Raw genomic sequence first — 27,513 nt, 5'->3', positions numbered from 1 at the left:
CCAGTATGGACCAGTACAGCCCAGTACGGACCAGTATGGACCAGTAAGGACCAGTACGGACCAGTACGGACCAGTACAGCCCAGTACGGACCAGTACGGACCAGTACGGACCAGTACGGACCAGTAAGGACCAGTACAGCCCAGTACGGACCAGTATGGACCAGTAAGGACCAGTACGGACCAGTACAGCCCAGTACGGACCAGTACGGACCAGTACGGACTAGTACGGCCCACTATGGACCAGTACAGCTCAGTACGGACCAGTACGGACCAGTACGACCCAGTATGGACCAGTAAGGACCAGTACGGCCCAGTATGGACCAGTAAGGACCAGTACGGACCACTATGGTGCAGTACTGCCCAGTACGGACCAGTACGGCCCAGTATGGACCAGTACGGACCAGTACGGACCAGTAAGGACCAGTACGGCCCAGTATGGACCAGTAAGGACCAGTACGGACCACTATGGTGCAGTACTGCCCAGTACGGACCAGTACGGCCCAGTATGGACCAGTACGGACCAGTACGGACCAGTAAGGACCAGTACGGCCCAGTATGGACCAGTACGGACCAGTACGGACCACTATGGTGCAGTACTGCCCAGTACAGCCCAGTTCCCTTCTGCAGCACCCAGCAGCGCCCCCGCACCTGCAGAACCCCAGAAACCCCCGGACCACCCCCAGAACAGCCCCAAGAGCCCCCCCCAGAGCCCCCAGACCCCTAGAACAGCCCCAAGAGCCCCCAGACCCCCAGAACAGCACCAAGAGCCCCCCCAGACCCCCAGAACAGCCCCAAGAGCCCCCAAACCCCCAGAACAGCCCCAAGAGCCCCCCAGAGCCCCCAGACCCCCAGAACAGCCCCAAGAGCCCCCCCAGAGCCCCCAGACCCCCAGAACAGCCCCAAGAGCCCCCCCAGAGCCCCCAGACCCCCCGGCACGTCCGTGGCCGGGCTGGGGACAGGGACGGGGCCACGCCCCTCCCCCCCGTTAATTACGATCGCTGCCCGCCGTTAATTATCGATGGCGCCGCTCCGGGTTAATTGGCTCGGGATTCAATCAGCGCTGCCGCCCCACCCCCCCCGGCCGGGATCGATCGGGGCGCGGGGACAGCGGGGACAGCGCGGGGGGGGGCGGGGTGACCCTGGGGGGGGCAGGTGACAGGGGGACCCCGGGGGGCTCAGGGGTCGCAGGTTTGGGGTCCGGGAGGGGACCCGGAGTTGGGGGTCAAGGTCGGGAGACACTTTGGGGACACCAGGGCCAGGTGGGGTCCGGGGTCAGGGGAGATTTTGGGGTCCCAGGGTGGGAATCCAGGGTCAGGATCGATTCTGGGGTCCCAGGGTGGGGGTCCGGGGTGGGCCCTGCAGGTGGGACCCAGGGGGGGTCCCCACGATGGGGCCCAGATTTGGGGTGCCCCCCTTGGCTCCTGGGGGGTTTGGCCGCTGTTTTTGGGGCTGCCCCCCCTTCCCCTCCCACCCCCATCCAGGCCCCCCCAGCAGCCAGGGCAGGCTGGGGGTCCCAGGGCTGCACCCCCAGACACACCCCCCAGGGGACGGGGGGTTCACCCGGCACAGAGGGGACCCCAAAACACCGAGGACGCTTCACTACGTTTATTGGGCCTCTGCAGCTTTAAATATAGGCCAGCATTTGGGGGGGCGGGGGGGCCGAGGCCGCCCCTCCCCCCGCGGCACCCCCGGCGCCGGGATGGGACTGGGGGGGGCCCGGGGGGGTTCGGGGTCCCCCGGGGCCCCCCGGCCTCAGCGGCTGTAGCCGAACTCGTCGGCGTCGTCGGCGCGGAAATCACCGTAGCGCCACAGGTTGAGCTGGGGGGGACACGGGTCAGGGCCCCCAGAACCCGGGGGGGCCCCAGAACCCGGGGGGGCCCCCAGAACCCGGGTCAGGGCCCCCAGAACCCGGGGGGCGCCCCAGAACCCGGGTCAGGGCCCCCAGAACCCGGGTCAGGGCCCCCAGAACCCGGGGGGCTCCCCAGAACCCGGGGGGCGCCCCAGAACCCGGGGGGGCTCCCCAGAACCCGGGTCAGGGCCCCCAGAACCCGGGGGGCTGCTGGGTCACCCCCAGAGCCGGGATTTGGGGTCCCCCCGACACTCACCCGCGCGCTCTTGGCCGCCTCCTGCGCGTTCAGGTACTCGGTGATCTGGGGGGGCAGCGCAGCCTGGGGTGACCCCCGGCCCCTCCCGGCCTGGGGGGGCTGGGGCACCCCGGGATGGGACCCCCAGTGGGGCAGTGGCTGGGATGGGATCAGCCAGTGCCAGTGGTGGGGGGCAGAGGGACCCCCAGAACCCACCCAGCACCCCCAGAACGACCCCAACACCCCAAACCCCCAGAAATACCCCTAACACCTCCAGCACCCCCATAACACCTCCCAGCACACACCCAGAACCCCCAGAACGACCCCCCCAGCACCCCCAGCACCCACCCAGCACCCCCAAACCCCCCCGGCCCCCCCAGCACCCCCAAACCCCCCCGGCCCCCCCAGCCCCCCCAAACCCCCCCGGCCCTCCCCGCCCCCACCCACCACTTTCTGGAACTGGCGCTCCTTGCGCGGCTCCACCATCACCAGCCCCTCCTTGACCAGCCCCAGCCCCACGTCGCCCTTGGAGTCGGCGAACTGCAGCGTGGCGAGCGGGCAGCCGGGCCCCGCCTGCTCCACGTTCAGCAGGCACTGCGTGTTCTGGATGTCCCGCACCACGCTGTCCACCGCGTCCGCCCGCGCCTCCTCCTGCGGCGGGACAGCGGGGCCGGGAGAGACCGGGACGGGGTGGGGACAGGGTGGGGACAGTGTGGGGACATAGTGGGGTCGGGGGAGACCGGGACGGTGTGGGGACGGTGCGGGGACAGGGCGGGGACAGGGCGGGGACAGCGTGGGGACAGGATGGGGACAGTGTGGGGGCAGGCTGGGGACAGTGTGGGGACAGGATAGGGACAGTGTGGGGACAGTGTGGGGACACCGCGGGGTCGGGAGAGACCGGGACGGTGTGGGGACGGTGTGGGGACAGGGGAGAGCCCGGGGACAGCGCGGGGACAGCGCGGGGCCGGGAGAGACCGGGACGGTGTGGGGACGGTGTGGGGACAGTGTGGGGACAGTGTGGGGGCAGGAGAGACCGGGACGGGGTGGGGACGGTGTGGGGACAGGATGGGGACAGCGTGGGGACAGTGTGGGGACAGTGTGGGGACAGTGTGGGGACAGTGTGGGGGCAGCGTGGGGACAGGATGGGGACAGGCTGGGGACAGGGGAGAGCCCGGGGACAGGATGGGGACACCCTGACCCAGCAGGGACAGCTCAGGGACACCCTTGGACAGCCTGGGGACAGCCTGGGGACAGCCTGGGGACACACCAGGGACAGCCTGATCCAGCAGGGACACCCCAAGGACACCCCAGAGCCATTGGGGACACCCCAAGGACACCCCGACCCAGCAGGGACACCTCAGGGACAGCCCTGAGCAACTGGGACACCCTGGGGCAATTGGGGACACCCCACAGGCTTGGGAACCCCCCCAGGGAAGCTGGGGACACCCCACACCCACAGACGCCGTGGCCTCTGGGACCCCCAGACCCACAGGGAGCCCCCCTGACCCTCAGAACCCAGGGACCCCCTGGGGGCTTTGGGGACATCCCACCCTGCTGTGGGTTTGGGGTCACCCTGGGACTGGGGTTCAGAATTGGGGTTCAGGATCAGGGTCAGGTTTGGGGTCACCGTGGGGTTGGGGTTCAGGATCGGGGTCAGGTTTGGGGTCACCCTGGGATTGGGGTTCAGGATCAGGGTCAGGATCAGGGTCAGGTTTGGGGTCAGGTTTGGGGTCAGGTTTGGGGTCACCCTGGGATTGGGATTCAGGATCAGGGTCAGGTTTGGGGTCACCCTGGGATGGGGGTTCAGGATCAGGGTCAGGATCAGGGTCAGGATCAGGGTCAGGTTTGGGGTCACCCTGGGATGGGGGTTCAGGACTGGGGTCAGGGCACTCCGGGGAGCTGGGGTCGGTGTTTGGGGTCAGGGGGCGCATTCGGGTCCCAGGTTAAATGTTCCCAGCTGGGCCCAAGCCTGGGGTCGGTGTTTGGGGTGCCGGGTTGGGGGGCACGGGCGGGACCCGTGGCTCGGGGTGTGGCTCTGGGGCCAGGGCGGGGCCCGGGGGAGGTCAGGGGTCACAAGGGGCGGGGGCAGGGGGGCCGCGCCCCCCGTACTCACGTCCTGCGGCACCTGGATGAAGGCGAAGCTGTACTCGGTGGCCTGGGGGGGCAGCACCCGCGGGGAGAAGGCGGCGGGCAGGGGGGCCAGGCGGGAGGGGGGCAGCGCCTCCTTCTGCGGGGACAGAGGGGACAGGGGGTGTCACTGGGGGGACAGCGGGGACAGGGAGTGTCACTGGGGGGACAGCGGGGCCAGGCGGGAGGGGGGCAGCGCCTCCTTCTGCGGGGACAGCGGGGACGGGGGGTGTCACTGACAGGGACAGGGGGTGTCAGTGACAGGGGACAGGGGGTGTCACTGACAGGGGACAGAGGGGGGACAGAGGGGTGTCACTGACAGAGACAGGGGGTGTCACTGACAGGGACAGTGGGGAAAGAGGGGGTGTCAGTGACAGGGGACGGGGGGGACAGAGGGGTGTCACTGACAGGGGACAGAGGGGTGTCACTGACAGGGGCAGGGGGTGTCACTGGGGGGACAGCGGGGCCAGGCGGGAGGGGGGCAGCGCCTCCTTCTGCGGGGACAGCGGGGACGGGGGGGGACAGGGGGTGTCACTGACAGGGACAGGGGGACAGAGGGGTGTCACTGACAGGGGACAGGGGGTGTCAGTGACAGGGGACAGGGGGTGTCAGTGACAGGGACAGCGGGGACAGAGGGGGTGTCACTGGGGGGACAGTGGGGTTGGGGACAGTGGGACTGAGGGGACAACAAGACTGGGAGGACAATGAGATTGGGGAGACAGCGGGATTTTTGAGGACACTGGAACTGGAGGACACCAAGGGATGGATGGATGGATGATGGATGGATGGATGATGGATGGATGATGGATGGATGGATGGATGGATGGATGGATGGATGGATGATGGATGGATGATGGATGGATGATGGATGATGGATGGATGGATGGATGGATGATGGATGGATGGATGATGATGGATGATGGATGGATGGATGATGGATGGATGGATGGATGGATGGATGGATGGATGGATGGATGGATGATGGATGGATGGATGATGGAAGGATGATGGATGGATGAGGGATGGATGATGGATGGATGGATGGATGATGGATGGATGGATGATGGATGGATGGATGGATGGATGGATGGATGGATGGATGGATGATGGATGGATGGATGATGGAAGGATGATGGATGGATGAGGGATGGATGATGGATGGATGGATGGATGGATGGATGGATGGATGATGGATGGATGTATCCATGGATGGATGGATGGATGGATGGATGGATGGATGGATGATGGATGGATGGATGATGGATGGATGTATGGATGGATGGATGGATGATGGATGGAGGGATGGATGATGGATGGATGGATGGATGGAAGGATGGATGGAGGGATGATGGATGGATGGATGGATGGATGATGGATGGATGATGGATGGATGGATGGATGATGGATGGATGGATGATGGATGGATGGATGGATGGATGGATGATGGATGGATGGATGGATGGATGGATGGATGATGGATGGATGGATGGATGGATGGATGATGGATGGATGGATGATGGATGGATGGATGGATGGATGGATGGATGGATGGATGATGGATGGATGGATGATGGAAGGATGATGGATGGATGAGGGATGGATGATGGATGGATGGATGGATGATGGATGGATGGATGATGGATGGATGGATGGATGGATGGATGGATGGATGATGGATGGATGATGGAAGGATGATGGATGGATGAGGGATGGATGATGGATGGATGGATGGATGATGGATGGATGGATGCATGGATGGATGTATCCATGGATGGATGGATGGATGGATGGATGGATGGATGGATGATGGATGGATGGATGGATGGATGATGGATGGATGGATGGATGATGGATGGAGGGATGGATGATGGATGGATGGATGGATGGATGGATGGATGGATGGATGGATGGATGGATGGATGGATGGATGGATGGAAGGATGATGGATGGATGATGGATGATGGATGGATGGATGGATGTATGGATGGATGGATGATGGATGGATGTATCCATGGATGGATGGATGGATGGATGGATGGATGGATGGATGATGGATGGATGGATGATGGATGGATGGATGGATGGATGGATGATGGATGGGTAAGGGATGGATGATGGATGGATGGATGGATGGAAGGATGGATGGAGGGATGGATGGATGGATGGATGGATGGAAGGATGGATGGAGGGATGGATGATGGATGGATGGATGGATGGGATGGATGGATGGATGGATGGATGGAAGGATGGATGGATGGATGGAGGGATGGATGGAGGGATGATGGATGGATGTATCCATGGATGGATGTATCCATGGCTGGATTAATGGTTGAATGGATCCATGAGTGGATCCGTGGGTGCAGGGCTGTTTCCCCCCGGTTTCCCCTCTCCCACTCACGTTGCCGTAGTCAATGTAGAAGATGTGAACTTTCCCACCCGACTCCACCTTCTCCACCCGTGCTCGGTACCTGCAGGGCGGGATTTGGGGGATTTGGGACATTTGGGACATTTGGGGGGTGTGTTCCTCACCCCACCCTCCATGGCCTGGCCCAGCCCCTGCCCTGCTCACCATTCCCCGTCGACAAACTTGGCGATGCAGAAGTCGCCGCGGCGCGGGGCGTAGGAGCCCTCCACGGGCGGGTGGGCGCCCACCTCGGCACGCATGTTCTCCATCAGCTTCTCCAGCTGGGCGCCTGCCCCGAGCCGGGATCGGGATCAGCCCCAGCCCCAGCCCTGAGCCGGGATCAGCCCCAGCCTGAGCCGGGATCAGCCCCAGCCCCGAGCCGGGATCAGCCCCAGCCCTGAGCCAGGATCAGCCCCAGCCCTGAGCCGGGATCAGCCCCAGCCTGAGCCGGGATCAGCCCCCAGCCCCCATCCCTGAGCCGGGATCAGCCCCAGCCCCGAGCCGGGATCAGCCCCAGCCCTGAGCCGGGATCAGCCCCAGCCCCGAGCCGGGATCAGCCCCAGCCCTGAGCCAGGATCAGCCCCCAGCCCCGAGCCGGGATCAGCCCCAGCCCTGAGCCGGGATCAGCCCCAGCCCTGAGCCAGGATCAGCCCCAGCCCTGAGCCGGGATCAGCCCCAGCCCTGAGCCGGGATCAGCCCCAGCCCTGAGCCAGGATCAGCCCCCAGCCCCGAGCCCAGCCTAACCCCAGCCCTGAGCCAGGATCAGCCCCAGCCCTGAGCCGGGTTCAGCCCCAGCCCTGAGCCAGGATCAGCCTCCAGCCCTGAGCCAGGATCAGCCCCCAGCCCCGAGCCCTGAGCCGGGATCAGCCCCAGCCCTGAGCCAGGATCAGCCCCAGCCCTGAGCCAGGATCAGCCCCCAGCCCAAGCCCAGCCTGACCCCAGCCCCACTCCCCAGTGCGGCCCCAGAGCCTGGAGCCCAAGTCCCAGCAATGACTTCAACCGTGGATCCCAAACCTGGACCTCAGTCCCAGACCCTGCCCCAAGACCTTCACCTTTGGCCCCAAATCTGATTCCCAGAAATGGCCCTGGGGGGTGGGGGGGTGACCCCACACTGACTGAGGCCTTCCCCACCGAACCCACAGATCCTCATCCCCTCCATCTCCCCGCTCCGGGGTGCAGGGGGTGCCCCGTACCCGTCTCCACGTCCTGCACGTAGAAGTGCAGGTCGTCGGTGATCTCGGTGACAAACACGGGTTTGTAGTTGGCCGTGCGCTCCTTCTCCTCCTGCACCGGCGCCACCTCCTCCGCCGGCGCCTCCTCGTAGTGCGACCACACCTGGGGACAGGGCGGGGACACCGGCTCAGGGCACTGGGGGGGCTGGACACGGCAACGGGGGCACCCCCGGGCCTTGGGGTCACGGGGGTCCTGCCTGGGGGGTGTCCTGGGGTGGGACATCACTGGGGTGGGACATAAATGGGGTGGGACATCACTGGGGTGGGATGTCACTGGGGTGGGACATCCATGGGGTGGGACATCCATGGGGTGGGATGTCACTGGGGTGGGATGTCACTGGGATGGGATGTCACTGGGGTGGGATGTCACTGGGATGGGATGTCACTGGGGTGGGACATCCATGGGGTGGGATGTCACTGGGATGGGATGTCACTGGGATGGGATGTCACTGGGTGGGATGTCACTGGGGTGGGACATTGCTGGATGGGATATCATTGGGGTGGGACATCCCTTGGCTTGCGACCATCATCCCCTGTCTGAGGACAGCTCCGGGAGTGGGGACATTCCTTGGGGTGGGACATTAATTGGGGTTGTGACATTCCCTGCACTGGAGCCATCAGCCCTTGGCACAGGGACACCTCCCAGGATGGGGAATCCCTTGGCACGGGGACACCCCTCACACTGGGACCCCCCCCCGGAGCGAGGCCACCTCTCCACACAGGGACATTTTCGGTGGGCACGCCCCTCAGGGTGGGGCCACCTGCAGGGACAGGCGCGTCTGCGGGGCGGTGGCACCGCCGGGGGGTCCCCTGTCCCCTCACCTTCTCCCTCCTCTGCCGGGCCGCGTCCTGGGCCGCCAGCAGCGCCTTGCAGTAGGGGCTGCGCTCGGCCGTGAAGTGCACGCGGGACAGCGCCTGCTCCACCAGCGCCACCGACAGGTTCACGCCCTCGATGTGCAGCCACCCGATGAAGTTCCCCGCCTTGTCCATGCTCTCCACCTCCACCTCCACCTGCGGCACCCCGGGCACCTCAGAGCCCAGCCTGCCCCCCCCGGCTGCCACCGACCCCCTGCGCCCCCTGAGGCGGGGGACAGGGACATCAGGGACACACCGCAGGGCACACGAAGCCACCAGGTCCTGCCACATCCTGCACCCCGTCCCACCCTGGGAGTCACATCCTGGGAATGACCCTGGGAATGAATCACACCCCACCCCGGGATGGGCTGGGCCGGGGCCAGAGGGGCCCTGGGGACAGCACATGGCACGGGACAGTGCCAGGTGTGTGGCTGAGGGACCAGGGACACTGAGGTTTGGGCCCGGGGGTGACAGATGGGCCCCACCATGATGGTTCAAACACCAGCCCTGGCCTTTGCTGAGGTCAGTGGGGTTTGGCAATGCCAGATCTGCCACACGGAGCCTGTCCCACTCTGAGCTCACCTGTCCAGCCCTGAGCTCACCTGTCCAACCCTGAGCCCACCTGTCCAACCCTGAGCCCACCTGTCCCACCCTGAGCCCACCTGTCCCACTCTGAGCTCACCTGTCCAGCCCTGAGCCCACCTGTCCCACTCTGAGCTCACCTGTCCCACCCTGAGCCCACCTGTCCAACCCTGAGCCCACCTGTCCCACTCTGAGCTCACCTGTCCAGCCCTGAGCCCACCTGTCCCACTCTGAGCCCACCTGTCCAGCCCTGAGCTCACCTGTCCAACCCTGAGCCCACCTGTCCCACCCTGAGCTCACCTGTCCCATCCTGAGCCCACCTGTCCCACCCTGAGCTCACCTGTCCCACTCTGAGCCCACCTGTCCAACCCTGAGCCCACCTGTCCCACTCTGAGCCCACCTGTCCCACCCTGAGTTCACCTGTCCCACTCTGAGCTCACCTGTCCAACCCTGAGCCCACCTGTCCCACTCTGAGCCCACCTGTCCCACCCTGAGCTCACCTGTCCCGCTCTGAGCTCACCTGTCCCACTCTGAGCCCACCTGTCCCACCCTGAGCTCACCTGTCCCACTCTGAGCCCACCTGTCCCACCACAACCACTCCTGCTGCTTCCCAAAGCCGGCAGGTGTGTCACTGCGGCCATGGCACCAAACTGGACATGGCACTGCTCTGGTCACAGCACAGCACTGGACATGGCACCACTATGGCAATGGCACGCACTGGACACTGCACTGGCCATGGCACCACACCAGACATGGCACCACACTGGCCATGGCACTGCACTGGACATGGCACCGCACTGGACACAGCACTGGACATGGCACTGCTCTGGACACGGCACTGCTCTGGACACGGCACTGGACACAGCACTGGCCATGCCACCACACTGGACACGGCACTGCTCTGGACATGGCACTGTCTGGCCATGGCACCACACTGGACACAGCACTGGACATGGCACTGCACTGGACATGGCACCACTATGGCAATGGCACGCACTGGATCCAGCACTGGACATGGCACTGTACCGGACGTGGCACCACACTGGACACAGCACTGCTCTGGACATGGCACTGGCCATGGCACCACACTGGACATGGCACTGCATGGACACAGCACCACTACAGCCATGGCACTGCACTGGATATGTCACTGCACTGGCCATGGCACCACACTGGGCACTGCACTGGGCACTGCACTGGGCACAGCACTGGGCACTGCACTGGGCACTGCACTGGACACTGCACTGGGCACTGCACTGGCCATGGCACTGCACTGGACACTGCACCGGGCACAGCACTGGGCACAGCACTGGGCACTGCACTGGGCACTGCACTGGACACTGCACTGGGCACTGCACTGGCCATGGCACTGCACTGGACACTGCACCGGGCACAGCACTGGGCACTGCACTGGGCACTGCACTGGACACTGCACCGGGCACGGCGCTGTCCCTGCCAAGGCTGGTGTGTGCCAGGGCCCCCCCGGCCCCCCCCCCGTCCCCAGGGCTGCCAGGGCCAGGCTGGTCCCTGGGCCAGCCCCCCGTGCATGGCTGTGGCACCTCCCCGATGCCACAGGGTGACACTCTGGGTGACAACGGTGTCCCTGTCCCCCGCCACCAGCGGGTCACGGGCCAGGGGACACGCAGGACACTGATGGACTCGGGGACAGGCCGTGAGCAAGAACGTGAGGGAGCCCCTGTGGGGCACAGGAGGCCACCAGGTCCTGCAGCTCCTGAGGGGGACACGCCACCGGAAGGGCTGCAGCCCCCTGGGGACGTGCCACCGCCACGGGTGGGCACAGTGACACCCCAGTGAGGAAGGACAGGAGGGTCCTGGGGTGCCCTGGGGTCCCAGAGGGGCCACCAGCCCCACAGAGGCCCCAGCACCCACTGGTGGCACTCAGGTGACAGCCCCGAGTGCCACCAAGAGCGGGGGGTCCGCAGGGTGCTCATAGGAGCTGTCGTGGCCCCCCCAAGGTCCCAGGGGGAGGGAGGGGACAAGGCCGGGGGTGCAGAGCCCGGGGCCCCAAAGAGCAGCAGGTGCCCGTCCCCAGCCCTGGCAGTGCCACCCCCGCGTCCCCGCGGCCCCCGGGGCTCGTGTCCCCATCGCTGTCACAGCTCGGACCGGGGGGAGGTTCCACGGGTCCCCCCGCCCCTGGTCACCCCAAAGCCGCCGAGCCCCGCGCTGCCCCGTCCCTCTGTCCGTCCGTCCGTCCGTCCGGCCCCGGGGAGCGCCCCCCACCCTCCACAAACCCCGAGCGGGGCTGCGGGGAGCGGGGAGGAGGAGGAGGAGGAGGCGGCGGCGGCGGCGGCGGGAGGGGAGGGAGGGAGGAGGAAGAGGAGGAGGAGGAGGAAGCGGCGCGCCCCGCATCCCCCTCCCCGCGCACCGCGAGCGCTGCGGGGCCGCACGGGCCGGAGCGGGGCCCGGGCGGGGGGCGGGCGGGCGGGGGGGCGCGGAGCCGGGATGCGTCAGCAGGAGCAGCGGGAGCGGCGGCGGCAGCAATCCATCCGCGCTCGCACTGAAGGACAAAAGGATGAGCCAGCCGCCTGCGCGGCTGCTTCCCGCACCGCCCGCGCCGCCCGCGCCGCCCCGCACCGCGCCGCCCGCGCCGCCCCGCGCGGCCCCCAGCACCGGAGGATGCCCGCCGGCCCCGCCGCCGCCGCCGTCGCCGCCGCTGTCACCGCCACCATCGCCCCCGCGCCGCCGCTGAACGCGACACCCACGCGGGGACGCGGGAGCCGCACGCGGGAGGGGACGGGACGGGACCCCCCCGCCCCGCCACCAGCGCAGCCGCCGCCGCTACCGGGAGGTGCCCCCGGCGCCCCCCCCCCCCCCACGCCGACGCCCTTTCCTCCCCCCCGCTCCCTCCCCGAAACGCGTTCTCCCCTCTCCCGGGGGGGGGCTCCCCGCGATTTATTTATTTATTTCGGCCTATTTTTAATCTTTATTTTCCTGTTTTATTTTTAGGTTTCGTCCGGGTTGTTTGGGGCTTTTTTTTTTTTTTTTTTTTTTTTTTTTTTTTTTTTTTTTTTTCGGTGGGGTAATATTTTGAATTTTTATTTTTAGTTTTTCGTCTGATTTTAGCCTTATTTTAACTTTTATCCTCATTTCCGTTCCCATCTCGATTTGATTTCATTTCACATTTTCATTCCGATTTCGCCTCCTTTCCCAATTCCCTTTCCTCGCCAATTTTTTTTTCCCCCCATTCCCATTTCCCTCCCCGTTTTCCATTTTTTTTTTTCCCCCCACTTTTTTCCTCTCCTCCTCTCCCTCCCCTTCTCCCAATTCTTCCTTTTCTCCCGGCTTCTTTATTTTTTTTTTTTTTTTTTTTTTTGGTATAATTATTTCCTTTTTCGCCACTTTCCCCGCGGTTCCCCCCCCGTTTCCCCGCGGCCTGGGGGGGGGCGGCCATGCCGGCCCCTCGGAGCCCCCCGGGCCGGCCCCACGGGCGGAGGTGCGAGGCCGCGGGCTTGGCCGCGCTCGGGGGCTGCTGCCGGGCCCCCGCTTAGCCGGGCCGGCCCCCCCCATCCTGCACCGCAGCCTCCAGGAGCCATTTTGTCTTTTTTTTTTTTTTTTTTTTTCCCTTTTTTTTTTTTTTTCTTTTTTTTTTTTTTTTTGGGAGCCGGGACCCCCCCCCCCTCTCCTCCCCAACTCTTCGGTCCCGCGCCCCCCCCGGACCCCCCGATCCCCCTTCCCCAGGTAGGTACTGGCGAGCGGGGCCGGGCGGGGGGGGGGGGGTTCCTTCTCCTCCTCTCCCCCCGCTCCCCCCCCCACCAGCACCTACCGCCGGTTTTTCCATCCTAAATTTTAATTTCTGCCCCCTCCAGCCCCGCTCCCCTCCGAGCCTCCCCCCGACCCCCCCCCCCTCCCCTGCGGCCGGCCGGGCCCCCCAGCTCGTGGGAGCCGGGAGAGGGGGGGGCCCAGCCCGTCGTGCCGCGCTCGCCGCCATCCCCCGACCATGGTGAATGATGAACGTGCCACACCATGAAGCTCTTGTGGCAGGTACCTGTGCTCCACCTGCGCCGCCACCGCCGCCACCGCCGCGCCTGGCCGGGGCTCCTGGCCGCCTCCCTGACCCTGCACGCCTGGCTGCTGGCCGCGGCCTCGCCCGGCCCCCAGAGCTGCCCCTCCGTCTGCTCCTGCACTAACCAGTTCAGCAAGGTGGTGTGCACCCGGCGCGGCCTGGCCGCCGTGCCGCCCGGCATCCCCTCCAACACCCGCTATCTCAACCTCATGGAGAACAACATCCAGATGATCCAGGCCGACACCTTCCGCCACCTGCACCACCTGGAGGTGCTGCAGCTGGGCAGGAACGCCATCCGGCAGATCGAGGTGGGCGCCTTCAACGGCCTGGCCAGCCTCAACACGCTGGAGCTCTTCGACAACTGGCTGACCGTCATCCCCAGCGGCGCCTTCGAGTACCTGTCCAAGCTGCGCGAGCTGTGGCTGCGCAACAACCCCATCGAGAGCATCCCCAGCTACGCCTTCAACCGCGTGCCCTCCCTCATGCGCCTCGACCTGGGCGAGCTCAAGAAGCTCGAGTACATCTCCGAGGGCGCCTTCGAGGGCTTGTACAACCTCAAGTACCTCAACCTGGGGATGTGCAACATCAAGGACATGCCCAACCTGACGCCCCTGGTGGGCCTGGAGGAGCTGGAGATGTCGGGCAACAACTTCCCCGAGATCAAGCCCGGCTCCTTCCACGGGCTCAAATCCCTCAAGAAGCTCTGGATCATGAACTCGCAGATCAGCCTGATCGAGCGCAACGCCTTCGACGACCTGACGGCGCTGGTGGAGCTCAACCTGGCCCACAACAACCTGTCGTCCCTGCCCCACGACCTGTTCGCCCCGCTGCGCTACCTGGTGGAGCTGCACCTGCACCACAACCCCTGGGACTGCGACTGCGACATCCTCTGGCTGTCGTGGTGGCTGCGGGAGTACATCCCCACCAACTCCACCTGCTGCGGCCGCTGCCACGCCCCGCTGCACATGCGGGGCCGCTTCCTGGTGGAGGTGGACCAGACCTCCTTCCAGTGCTCGGCGCCCTTCATCATGGACGCGCCCGCCGACCTCAACATCTCGGAGGGGCGCGTGGCCGAGCTGCGCTGCCGCACGCCCTCCATGTCCTCGGTGCGGTGGCTGCTGCCCGGCGGCGCCGTGCTGAGCCACGCCTCCAGCCACCCGCGCCTGGCCGTGCTCAACGACGGCACCCTCAACTTCTCGCACGTGCTGCTGGCCGACACCGGCCTCTACACCTGCATGGTGACCAACGTGGCCGGCAACTCCAACGCCTCGGCCTTCCTCAACGTCAGCGCGGCCGAGCTCAACACCTCCAACTACAGCTTCTTCACCACCGTCACGGTGGAGACCACCGACATCTCCCCCGAGGACGCGTCCCCCAAGTTCACCAAGCCCGTGCCCACCGCCTCCACGGGCTACCAGCCGGCCTACACCACCACCACCACCGTGCTGGTGCGCACCACGCGCCCGCCCGGGCCGGCGGCGGCGCCCACGGCCGAGGCCGGCGACAAGCTGCAGACCAGCCTGGACGAGGTGATGAAGACCACCAAGATCATCATCGGCTGCTTCGTGGCCGTGACGCTGCTGGCCGCCGCCATGCTCATCGTCTTCTACAAGCTGCGCAAGCGGCACCAGCAGCGCAGCACCGTCACGGCCGCGCGCACCGTGGAGATCATCCAGGTGGACGAGGACATCGCCGCGGCCGGCGCCCCCGCGGCCGCCCCGGCTGGTGGCACCGGGGAAGGGGCCGTGGTGCTGCCCAACCTCCACGAGCACCTCAACTACAACACCTACAAGGCCGGGCACGGCGCCCACTGGACAGACAGCGCGCTGGGCAACTCCCTGCACCCCCCCGGGACCACCCTGGCCGACCCCTATTTAATCCAGACCCACCCCAAGGAGAAAGTTCAGGAAACTCAGATATGACTCTTCTTTGGGGGCTTATGTATTGGTTTGGTTTTTTTCTCCTTTTTTTTTGGGTCGTCGCCTCCCCCCCCCCCATCCATTCCGACTCCAACCCCGGCCCCGAATTATTATAAACGCAATAGATGCACAAAAAAGCAGAACTCCAAAAAGAAGAGAATTCCTCAGTACTAAGGAGAACCAGGAGAATTCCTCAATAACAGACACAACTTTTGTACAGGGGGGGGAGAGACTCTTTTTCGTGTACATGCTTCTATAGCCAACCTCGGGGCCCAGAAGAGCAGCAGATTCTATTAAAATTTAACGAAACCCACCCAAAACTCCTACAAAAAAAAAAAAAAACCACTATTTTCTAACTCGCAGGTTCTATTTAAACACAGGAAAAAAAGAAAAAACCGAAAAAAAAAAAAAACAAACCAACAAACCAGGAGAAACAGAGGAAGAAAAAAAAAAAATAATCGGTAATAAGAGAAAAAAAAAAAAAAAAATCCCCGTGCTCGGGGAGGAGCGGCGGTGCCGTGGCGGCGCGGGGGGACGCGGTGGCAGGAGCTGTGGGGCGGGGGCTGGGGGGGCCTGGGGGTGTTTTTGGGGGTGATTCGGGGGCGGGGGCGAGGTCGGGCCCCCCCAAACCCCGCGGCGCTGCCCTTGGCCCCGCGCCGGCGGCTCCGGCGTCACCGGAGCGGGAGCGGCGCCAAGACCTTCCCAATAATGCAATAACCGAGTGGATTTTGGGAGGGGGGGTTCGGGGTGGGTGTGGGGGGGGTGGGGATGGACGTCCGCAATGTATTCAAGCAAAAAAAAAAAAAAAAAAAAAAGAAAAAAAAAAAAAAATTCCTCAAGTAAAAAAATCCCACGGGAAAGGGGGAAAATCCCCGCAGGCGCCCGGGGGGGGTTGGGGAGGGGGAGAGCGGGTGCCCCCCGCTTTGCTCTGCACCCCCTTTCCCACGGGGTTCTCACCCCCCCCGGGCACCCCCGGCACAGGGCTACGGCTCCTGGGGGGCCGGGGGGGCCCCGGGAGACCCGACCAATGATTGTACCCACAAACGGCTCGTGTCCCTTCGCTGGGGGGACACCGGGACACCCCCTGCCCCCGAGGGGGGACACCGGGACACCCCCAAGGGCTGCTCATGGACCGGGGGGGGATGGGAGAAATCAAGGGCTCGGGGAGGGGGGGGGAGGTGACAATGGGGGGGGGGCCACCAGCATCGGAGGTGGCGCCGGGGGGGTCCCGGTGGGGACCCCAAGTGCCTCGCGGGGGTCCCGAGGGGATGGGGGGGGTCGGGCAGCAGCGAGGGGGGCCCCCCCCGGTCGCTCGGGCGCTGGAATTACTTTAATTTCTCGTTTTAGCTTTAAAATGTTCTCGGATTGGGGGGGGAGGGCGGGGGGGGAGGGGGCAAAGCCGAGCTAAAATTTTGTTTTTTGGGGGTGTCCGGGGGGGGGCGGGGGGGAGGAAGGCGGGAAGGAGATGCAGAAGTTCCCTCTCGGGCTGTAAACGCCGGAAGGATCCGACTGTACCGCGAATCCAACAAAAAAAAAAAACAAAAAAGCAAAAAAAAAAAAACAAAAAAACAAAAAAAAAAAACCCAAAAAAAAAAAAAAAACCAAGTGTATTTTTGTATTTTAATAAATATTGTTCCAAATTTGTAACGCCGAGTGCCCGAGGGGTTAAACGGGGGGGGGAATCGGGGGGGCTCGGGGGGTGCCCCCCTCCCCGCCTGCCTCAAAGGGGTTTTTTGTCCTCTCAGCAGGAAAAGCTTTGGAAAAACCGCGGAGGGGGAGGGGGAGGGGGAGGGGGAGGGAGGAGGGGGAGGAGAAACTGGGGGTGGGGGGGAATAGAATTGGGGGGGGCGAGAATTGGGGGGTGACATCGGGGTGACGAGAATTGTGGGGGTGACACGGAGGGTGACACCGGGGGGACAATCAGGGGGTGACAAGAATCGGGGGGTGGCAGCAGCAGGAGGGGGGGGCACTGGCAGAGGGGCACAGTGGGACCCCCGTGTGGGGCTGGGGGTGACTGGGGGTCACCCCCCGGGCTGGAATCACCCCCAACGTCCCCAAGGTGCCACCCCGGGGCTGAGCCCCTCCCCCGCTCACCCCGGAGCCGTCGGGGTTCAGGGTTGGGATTTTTTTTTAGGATTTTTTTGCCATTTCTGGCGGATCCGGGTCAGTTTGTCCCCAAATCATACTCCTGTTTTTCCCTCTATTCCCGAATTTTCCCGCCCAGGCCCATCTGGGAATGCCAACACCTCCTGGGGAATCAGCACCCCCCTCCTCCCTGTGCTGGGGACAGGATCCCAAAAATCCTGGGAATGCCACAGGGGGCTGGAGGGATTTATGGATTTTATTGGAGTTGAACTTAACCCAAAATTAGAGCAGCTGAGTTCATCATCATCATCATCATTATCCCATCCCATCCTCATCTCCTCATCCCATCCCACCCCATCCCAAATTCCCCCTTCCAGGAGCTCCTTCCCATCCCTCCTGCCCAGGACAATCCCCCCTGGCACCCCCGGGACTTTCCCTGCAGTGATTCCCTGGGAGCAGGGCAGGAATCAGGGCCTGGGATGGGGGAAGGCAAACTCTGACAAATTAAATCCAGGGGGTTTTGGGGAATGGCAGGGAAACCCCCAGGGCAGATTTGGAATTCTCCTGGTGCCTGCCTGGGATGGGATAGTGGGATGGGATGGGATGGGATGGGATGGGATGGGATGGGATACAGGGATGGGATGGGATGGGATGATGGGATGGGATGGGATGGGATACAAGGATGGGATACAGGGATGGGATACAGGGATAATGGGATACAAGGATAATGGGATAATGGGATAGGATACAGGGATGGGATACAGGGATAATGGGATGGGATACAGGGATGAGCAGGATGCAGTGGGACACTGTGGATGCTCCAAGCACAGAGCCCTGGGATCAGCCTTGGGATTGGGATTTGAGCTGGGATCAATGCTGGGATTGGGGCTGGGACTGGGGCTGGGATTGGAACCAGTGTTGGGACTGACCCTGGGGTCAGGGTTGGGATTGGTGCTGGGATCAGAGCTGGGATCAAGCTGGGATTGGGATCCATGCTAGGATCAGGATGGGATTGGGATTGGGATCAGGCTGGGATTGGGATTGGCATTGGGACTGGGATCCTGCTGGGATCAGGGCAGGACTGGGATTGGGATCCATGTTAGGATCAGGCCGGGATCAGGGCAGGACTGGGATTGGCATTGGGACTGGGACTGGGATCAGGCTGGGATCAGGGCAGGACTGGGATTGGGATCAGGGCAGGGCTGGGATTGGGATCAGGGCAGGGCTGCCCCCGGGACCCCCAGCCCAGCAATCCCTGCAGTTTGTGGGGCCGGGGCAGTTCCCGGCTCCGTGCAGCCCCCGAGGGAGGGCCGGGGGTCCCGGGGGTCCCGGGGGTCCCTCCCCGATCCCGCGGAGCCTCCAGGGCGGCCCCGGCCCGTGAGTCAGCAGCGGCCCGACAAAAACACCGCGGGGCTGCGGGAGCGCGCCCGGGGCCACCTGGGAACCGCGGGGACGCGCAGCAGAGCCGGGAGCGCGCCCGGGGCCACCGTGGGAGCCGCGGGGACGCGCAGCAGAGCCGGGAGCGCGCCCGGGGCCACCGTGGGAACCGCGGGGACGCGCAGCAGAGCCGGGACCGCGCCCGGACAGCACCCGGGATCCCGCGGGCTCTGCGCCACGGCAACCCTGCCCTGCATCCCAAATTCCTGAATCCCAATTACTGCCCTGCATCCCAAATTCCTGTATCCCAAATTCCTGCATCCCAAATTCCTGACCTGCATCCCAAATTCCTGCATCCCCAATCCCTGCCCTGCATCCTGAACTCCTGCCATGCATCCCCAATTCCTGCATCCCCCCAAATTCCGGCCCTGCATCCCAAATTCCTGCCCTGCATCCCAAATTCCTGAATCTCAAATTACTGCCCTGCATCCCAAATTCCTGCCCTGCATCCCAAATTCCTGAATCCCAAATTCCTGCATCCCAAATTACTGCCCTGCATCCCAAACTCCTGCCCTGCATCCCAAATTCCTGCATCCCAAATTCCTGCATCCCAAATTCCTGTATCCCAAATTCCTGCATCCCAAATTCCTGCATCCCAAATTCCTGTATCCCAAATTCCTGCATCCCAAATTCCTGCATCCCAAATTCCTGTATCCCAAATTCCTGCCCTGCATCCCAAATTCCCATTCCCGGGGTGTCCCGGCCCCCCCCTCCCCATTCCCGGGAGCAGCCCCGGCCCCCCGGTCCCGCCCCCCCCGCGCTCCGGGCTGAGCCGAGCTCGGGAATGTGCCGAGGCAGCGAGCGAGGCCCTTGGGATGCGGGTCAGCAATTCCCGGCAGCGCGGGATCGCAGCGGGGAGGGGACTGCAGTGTCCCCGTGTCCCCGTGTCCCTGTTTCTCCATGTTCCCTCCCGTGTCCCTGCACCCCTGGATCCCCGTGTCCCTGTGTCCCCATGTCCCTGCATCCCTGTGTCCCCTACTCCTGTGTCCCTGTGTTCCCATATCCCATTCCCCTGTTCCCCATGTCCCAGCATTCCACATCCTCATGTCCCTGTGTCCCTGCATCCCCATATCCCTGCATTCCCGTGTCCCTGTGTCCTCGTGTCCCTGTGTCCCTGCATCCCTCTATTCCTGTGTCCCTGTACTCCCATGTCCCCATGTCCCCGTGTCCCCATTTCTCCATGTTCCCTCCTGTGTCCCTGCACCCGTGTCCCCATGTCCCCATGTCCCCGTGTCCCTGTTTCACCACATTCCTGTATCCCTGCACCCCTGTGTCCCTGTGTTCCCATATCCCATTCCCCTGTGTCCTGTGTCCCAACATTCCACATCCTCATGTCCCCATGTCCCTGTGTCCCCCATGTCCTGTTCCCCCATTTCCCGCGTCCCTGTGTCCCTGTGTCCCTGTGTCCCCATGTCCTGTTCCCCCATTTCCCATGTTCCTGTGTCCCTGTGTCCCCATGTCCCTGTGTCCCCATGTTCTGTTCCCCCATTTCCTGTGTCCCCATGTCCCTGTGTCCCCATATCCTGTTCCCCCATTTCTCGTGTCCCTGTGTCCCAGCATTCCATGTCCCCATGTCCCTGTGTCCCCATATCCTGTTCCCCCATTTCCTGTGTCCCCATGTCCCTGTGTCCCCATGTCCTGTTCCCCCATTTCTCGTGTCCCTGTGTCCCAGCATTCCATGTCCTTATGTCCCTGTGTCCCCACGTCCCCACCCCCAGCACCACCGGCCTGCAGCTGCTGCCACATCTGGATCCACGCCCACATCTGGATCCAGGGCCACAGCTGCCACCGTGCCCACCCCTGGATCTGCAGCCACACACCACATCTGGATCCCTGCCCAAAACGGCATCCACAACAACATCTGCATCCCTGCCCACATCTGGATCCCCGCCCACAGCTGCATCCACGGCAACATCTGCATCCCTGCCCATACCTGCATCCATGGCAACATCTGCATCCCTGCCCAAAACTGCATCCACATCAGCATCTGCATCCCTGCCCACATCTGGATCCAAGCCCAAAACTGCATCCACATCAACATCTGCATCCCTGCCCACATCTGCATCCCTGCCCAAAACTGCATCCACATCAGCATCTGCATCCCTGCCCACATCTGGATCCAAGCCCAAAACTGCATCCACATCAACATCTGCATCCCTGCCCACATCTGGATCCCTGCCCAAAACTGCATCCACATCAACATCTGCATCCCTGCCCATACCTGCATCCACGGCAACATCTGCATCCCTGCCCACATCTGGATCCCCGCCCACAGCTGCATCCATGGCAACATCTGCATCCCTGCCCAAAACTTCATCCACATCAACATCTGCACCCCACATCTGGATCCCTGCCCACATCTGGATCCCTGCCCACATCTGGATCCCTGCCCAAAACTGCAGCTGCGTACACATCTGCATCAACTGCGTCTGCAGCCACGGCCACATCTGGATCCATAAATCCCATCTGGATCCATAAATCCCATCTCTGCCCATGCCCACATCTGCACCAGCCCAACATCTGGACGGAGCACCAATCCCTGAATCCTGGCTCAGGGGCACCGTCACAGCCGGGGGGAGGGGATGCAGGATCCACCTTGGAACTGAATCACGGAATAATCACCCAAAAATGGGCCCTGAGCTCCGGAGCTGCAATCAGGGAAATCACACGAGTTCCAGGGGATGTTCATACCCAGAGACGTTCACGGGAACGGGTTCAAACGGGGGGAAGCATCCGGGAGCCAACCCCAAACCCAGCCCCACACACAGCCCCACACCCAGCCTGAATCCAACCCCACACACAGCCCCAAACCCAGCCCCACACACAGCCCCACATCCAACCCCACACACAGCCCCACATCCAGCCTGAATCCAACCCCACACACAGCCCCACACACAGCCCCACACCCAGCCCCACATCCAACCCCACACACAGCCCCACACACAGCCCCACATCCAGCCTGAATCCAACCCCACACACAGCCCCACACACAGCCCCACACCCAGCCCCACACACAGCCCCACACACAGCCCCACATCCAACCCCACACACAGCCTGAATCCAACCTGAATCCAACCTGAATCTAACCTGAATCCAGCCCCACATCCAACCTGAATCCAACCCGAATCCACCCACATCCAATCTGAATCCAACCTGAATCCAGCCCCACACCCAACCCCACATCCAACCACACATCCAACATGAATCCAGCCCCACATCCATCCTGGGATCTCTCAGAATCACCCAGGATCTCTCCATATCCCACAGGATACTCCATGTATCCCCCGGGATCTCTGGGTACCCCTGGAATACTCTGGTACCCCCAGGATCTCTGGTACCCCCGGAATACTCTGGGCACCCCTGGAATACTCTGGGCACCCCCAGGATCTCTGGGCACCCCCAGGATCTCTGGGTACCCCCGGGATCTCTGGGCACCCCCAGGATCTCTGGTACCCCCGGGATCTCTGGGTACCCTCGGGATCTCTGGGTACCCCCGGAATACTCTGGGTACCCCCAGGATCTCTGGTACTCCCGGGATCTCTGGGTACCCCCAGGATCTCTGGACACCCCCAGGATCGCTGGTACCCCCGGAATACTCTGGGTACCCCCAGGATCTCTGGGTACCCCCAGGATCTCCGGGTATGGCCGCACCCCCCGGTCCCTCCCAGCTGCTGCCCCCAGCCCCCTTCCCCAGCCCCCCCAGCCCCCCCAGCCCCGCAGCCCCCCGTACCTCCCGCTGCATGACGAGCTCCTTGGTGAACAGCGTGGCCTCCTCGCTGAAGGGCTCCCCCTCCTGCGCCAGCCCCGGCGCGTTCCGGGCCCCGCGCGGGCACTCGATCCCTGCGGGACAGCGAGGGTCAGGGGAGGGGACACCGGGCAGGGGGCAGGGGAGGGGACAGGGGAGGGGACAGGGCAGGGGGCACGGGAGGGGACAGGGCGGGGCAGGGGAGGGGACAGGGGAGGGGGCAGGGGAGGGGACAGGGGACAGGTCAGGGGACAGGTCAGGGGGCACCGGGGAGGGGACACCGGGGAGGGGACAGGGGAGGGGACAGGGGGCGCCGGGGATGGCACCAGGGAGGGGGCACCGGAGACGGCATCCAGGAATGAAGGGGACACCGGGAATGTCATCCCAGGAATGGGACACTGGGAATGAAGGGGACACAGGAAATGTGTCCCACCCGGGGAGGGGACAGCGGGGATGGCACCCGGGGAATGGCACTCCAGGAATGTCACCCCAGGAATGAAGGGGACACTGAGAACAAGAGAGGCGTGGGGAGCTCTGCGAGGGTCCAGGGGTGGCACAGCTGTGGGACAGGCTGGGATGGGGACACGGGGACACATCCAGACCCCTCTGCCGCAGCCCCTCCCCTGCCCCCGGGATCCCCCTGCCCTGGCTGGGAGCAGAGGGAAGTCCTGCATTATTAATGATCATTTACATAATTTGCATAATGAATGAAGCGCTGGGAATTGCAGCTCCAAGCCAGAGCCACGAGTGAGGAGGTGACACATTCCCGGGCCACACCAGTGTCACCAACACCCAGGGACACAAGGACAGAAGGACAGAAGGACACAGATCCTGCCCAGAGCAGCTGGGAATGACCAGAGCCCATCCTGACCCCAACCCTGGCTCTGATCCTGACCCAGCACTGATCCCAGATTTCTCCAGCAAGGAGCATCCCCCAGTGCTGGAATGGGAATGGGAGTGGGAATGGGAATGGGAATAATGGGAATGGGACAATGGGAATGGGAACGGGAATGGGATACTGGGAATGGGGCAATACTGGGAATGGGAATGGGAATGGGAATGGGAATGGGAATGGGAATGGGAATGGGAATGGGATGGGATGGGAATGGGAATGGGAATGGGATGAAATGGGAGGTGAATGGGAATGGGAACGGGAACGGGAATGGGAATGGGAATGGGAATGGGAATGGGAATGGGAATGGGAATGGGAGTGGGAATGGGAATGGGAATGGGAATGGGAATGGGATGGGAATGGGAATGGGAATGGGGGGCAGGAGCTGCCCTTCCTCTCCCCCATGGAAGGGGCCAGGAGGGCTCACGGACCACAATGGAATCCACAATGGAATCGACAATGGAATTAACATTGAAATTCAAAATGGAATCCACAATGGAATTAATAATGGAATCCACAATGGAATTCATAGTGGAATCCACAGTGGAATTCACAATGGGATCCACAATGGGATCCTCAGTGGGATCCTCAGTGGGATCCACAATGGGATCCACAATGGGATCCACAATAGGATCTGCAGTGGGATCCACAATGGTATCCACAATGGGATCCTCAGTGGGATCCTCAGTGGGATCCACAACGGGATCCACAATGGGATCCACAATAGGATCTGCAGTGGGATCCACAATGGGATCCACAATAGGATCTGCAGTGGGATCCACAATGGGATCCACAATGGAATTCACAATGGGATCCACAGTGGGATCCACAGTGGGATCCACAATGGAATTCACAATGGGATCCACAATGGGATCCACAGTGGAATTCACAGTGGGATCCACAGTGGGATCCACAATGGAATTCACAATGGGATCCACAATGGGATCCACAATGGGATACACAATGGAATCCACAATGGAATTCACAATGGGATACACAATGGGATCCACAGTGGGATCCACAATGGGATCCACAATGGGATCCACAATGGGATCCACAGTGGGATCCACAGTGGGATCCACGATGGAATTCACAATGGGATCCACAGTGGGATCCACAGTGGGATCCACAATGGAATTCACAATGGGATCCACAATGGGATCCACAATTGGATCCACAATGGGATCCACAATGGGATCCACAGTGGGATCCTCAGGGGAATTCTTGCCCCCAGATAACACGGGAAGAGCTGAGGGAGCTCTGGGATCCTTGAGCTCCGCCGGCTCCCCCGGGCTGGGGTCCTGCTCTGGATCCCCTCCCGCCCCAGCCCACCCGAGGGAAGGTTCTGGAACAGGGAGAGCTCCAGGGGCTGGGCTGGGCGGGAGAAGGGGCCAGGAAAGTTCTCCAGCACTTTATAAATAGCAGCTAATCCCGAATCCCCGGAGCCTGAGGGATTAACGGGACTGCAGCTGCAGCTCCCGCCCTCGGGGCTGCCCAGACAGTTCCAGCACAGTCCTGCCTGCCCGTCCTGGAACCAGCCCTGCAGGGATGGGGCAAGAATTCCAGAGCATCCCAGAGTGTCCTGTGGCACCCTGAGCATCCCTCAGCATCCCACGGACATTCCAGGGCATCCCTCAGCATCCCACGGACATTCCAGGGCATTCCTGGGTATCCCATGGACATTCCTGAGCATTCCAGGGCATCCCTCAGCATCCCATGGACATTCCTGAGCATTCCTGGGTATCCCATGGACATTCCTGAGCATTCTAGGGGATCCCTCAGCATCCCATGGACATTCCTGAGCATCCCTCAGCATCCCATGGACATTCCAGGGCGTCCCTCAGCATCCCATGGACATTCCTGAGCATTCCAGGGGATCCCATGGACATTCCTGAGCATTCCAGGGGATCCCTCAGCATCCCACGGACATTCCAGGGGATCTCTCAGCATCCCACGAACATTCCAGGGGATCCCTCAGCATCCCACGAACATTCCAGGGGATCCCTCAGCATCCCATGGACATTCCAGGGGATCCCTCAGCATCCCATGGACGTTCCTGAGCATTCCTGGGTATCCCATGGACATTCCTGAGCATTCCAGGGGATCCCTCAGCATCCCATGGACATTCCTGAGCATTCCTGGGTGTCCCTCAGCATCCCTTGGACATTCCAGGGGATCCCTCAGCATCCCATGGACATTCCTGGGTGTCCCTCAGCATCCCATGGACATTCCAGGGCATTCCTGGGTATCCCAGAGCATCCCAGATTGTCCCTGGAGGGGATCCCTGGGGGATCCTGCAGCAGGATTCCAGGAGGAATTCCTCTCCTCCCAGTGGGAACAGACAGAGCTGATCTTTCCAGGGAGCATCCCCGGGAGCAAGGGCCCCCCCAGCCGTGATTCCAGGGATTTGCCCCCTCGCTGTGCCGGGGCTGGGATGGGGATGAGAGCCGGGGATCCGCCTCCCGCTGCTCTGGGGGATCCCGGGGCAGGGGAGCCGAGCTGGGACACGCAGGAGCTGCGGGAGAGGGGCTGGAACGCCGAGGATGCGCTGCACTCCCGGGACAGCCCCACCCCGGGCACGCTCACACGGGAAAAACCCGGGGAAAACCCGGGGAAAACTCGGGGAAAACCCGGGGAAAACTCGGGGAAAACTCGGGAAAAACCCGGGGAAAACTCGGGAAAAACCCGGGGAAAACTCGGGAAAAACTCGGGAAAAACCCGGGAAAAACCCGGGGAAAACTCGGGGAAAACCCGGGGAAAACTCGGGAAAAACTCGGGAAAACTCAGGAAGAACTCGGGAAAAACTCAGGAAGAACTCGGGAAAACCCGGGAAAACTCAGGAAGAACTCGGGAAAACCCGGGAAAACTCAGGAAGAACTCGGGAAAAGCCTGGGAAGAACTCAGGAAGAACTCGGGAAAACCCCACATTCCCAACTCCGCGGCTCCCGGGTCGGACCCCGGACCCCTCGGGGCCGCTCGGCCGCTCCCTCGCCCGGCGCCGCCCCCGGCCCGGGGGATTCTCGGCTCCGGCCCCGCTCCGGGAGGCGTCGGGCTGGGAGGCGGCGCCGGGACCGGAGCTGCCTGCGGTATTTATAGAGCTCTGACGGGTTATTTTAGCTGGAAAGCCGGGATGAGCTCCCTCGGGAGCATCCCCGGAGTCACATTTTAAGGGACTTGGCATCTCTTCCTGGCGCTCATTTGCATTTGATATCCATAAAAAAGGCAGGCGTTGATAAAAGGCGGATATTTATCCTATTCCTGGCTTGGCAGAGGAGGGTTGGGAATGGCACCGGGGAGAAATCCAACAAAAAACAGGGAAAATAAAAGCCAGGAGGTCCTGCTGGGATTGTGGGATTCTGTGGGATGGGATGGTCTTGGGACCAATCCCTGCTAGAACAGAGAGGGCTGGAGCAGGAATTCAAATGGAGCAGGAATCCCAATGGAACAGGAATCCAATGGAAAAGGAATCCCAATGGAACAGGACCATGGAGCAGGAATCCCAATGGAACAGGAATCCCAATGGAACAGGAATCCCAATAGAAAAGGAATCCCAATGGAGCAGGAATTCCAATGGAACAGGACCATGGAACAGGAATCCCAATGGAACAGGAATCCCAATGGAGCAGGAATCCCAATGGAACAGGAATCCCAGTGGAACAGGAATCCCAATGGAACAGGAATTCCCAGGGAGCAGGAATCCCAATGGAGCAGGAATCCCAATGGAGCAGGAATCCCAATGGAAAAGGAATCCCAATGGAGCAGGAATCCCAATGGAGCAGGAATCCCAATGGAACAGGACCATGGAACAGGAATCCCAATGGAAAAGGAATCCCAATGGAAAAGGAATTCCCAGGGAGCAGGAATCCCAATGGAGCAGGAATCCCAATGGAACAGGAATTCAAATGGAGCAGGACCATGGAGCAGGAATCCCAATGGAACAGGACCATGGAACAGGAATCCCAATGGAACAGGAATCCCAATGGAGCAGGAATCCCAATGGAACAGGAATCCCAATGGAACAGGAATCCCAATGGAGCAGGAATCCCAGTGGAACAGGAATCCCAGTGGAGCAGGAATCCCAGTGGAACAGGAATCCCAATGGAACAGGACCATGGAACAGGAATCCC

The 27,513-nt window shown here is 62.5% G+C and overlaps 3 protein-coding genes across 3 annotated transcripts in view; 1 reads left to right on the top strand and 2 right to left on the bottom strand.

Annotated features, from left to right (window-relative positions):
* Positions 1-1,477, bottom strand: part of TNPO3 (transportin 3) — a 14,633-nt gene extending 13,156 nt beyond the window's left edge. The window contains exon 1 of the mRNA XM_056482076.1: positions 1,472-1,477. Coding sequence (XP_056338051.1) covers positions 1,472-1,477 — 6 coding nt within the window. The remainder of the gene's footprint in view (positions 1-1,471) is intronic.
* Positions 1,478-1,593: 116 nt separating this feature from the next.
* The window catches only part of SND1 (staphylococcal nuclease and tudor domain containing 1), a 96,609-nt gene continuing 70,689 nt past the window's right edge, over positions 1,594-27,513 (bottom strand). The window contains exons 16-24 of the mRNA XM_056482666.1: positions 22,480-22,589; positions 8,670-8,858; positions 7,809-7,950; positions 6,781-6,904; positions 6,610-6,679; positions 4,198-4,311; positions 2,532-2,735; positions 2,106-2,150; positions 1,594-1,818 (exon numbers count right to left, since the gene is read on the bottom strand). Coding sequence (XP_056338641.1) covers positions 1,753-1,818; positions 2,106-2,150; positions 2,532-2,735; positions 4,198-4,311; positions 6,610-6,679; positions 6,781-6,904; positions 7,809-7,950; positions 8,670-8,858; positions 22,480-22,589 — 1,064 coding nt within the window. The 3' untranslated portion in view covers positions 1,594-1,752. The remainder of the gene's footprint in view (positions 1,819-2,105; positions 2,151-2,531; positions 2,736-4,197; positions 4,312-6,609; positions 6,680-6,780; positions 6,905-7,808; positions 7,951-8,669; positions 8,859-22,479; positions 22,590-27,513) is intronic.
* On the top strand, positions 13,170-15,692 carry LRRC4 (leucine rich repeat containing 4). The gene has a single exon (XM_056482668.1). The coding sequence runs from the start codon at positions 13,269-13,271 to the stop codon at positions 15,228-15,230; it is 1,962 nt and encodes a 653-aa protein (XP_056338643.1). The 5' UTR covers positions 13,170-13,268; the 3' UTR covers positions 15,231-15,692.

The sequence above is a fragment of the Oenanthe melanoleuca genome, chromosome 1A (assembly GCF_029582105.1).
Source record: "Oenanthe melanoleuca isolate GR-GAL-2019-014 chromosome 1A, OMel1.0, whole genome shotgun sequence".
In the NCBI taxonomy this organism is placed as follows: Eukaryota; Metazoa; Chordata; class Aves; order Passeriformes; family Muscicapidae; genus Oenanthe; species Oenanthe melanoleuca.
Note: the sequence above shows the minus strand (reverse complement) of the source record. Positions and strands in the feature narration are given on the sequence as shown.

Coding starts and splice junctions, on each gene's coding strand:
- LRRC4 (XM_056482668.1), top strand. CDS start 13,269: ATGAAGCTCTTGTGGCAGGTACCTGTGCTCCACCTGCGCCGCCACCGC.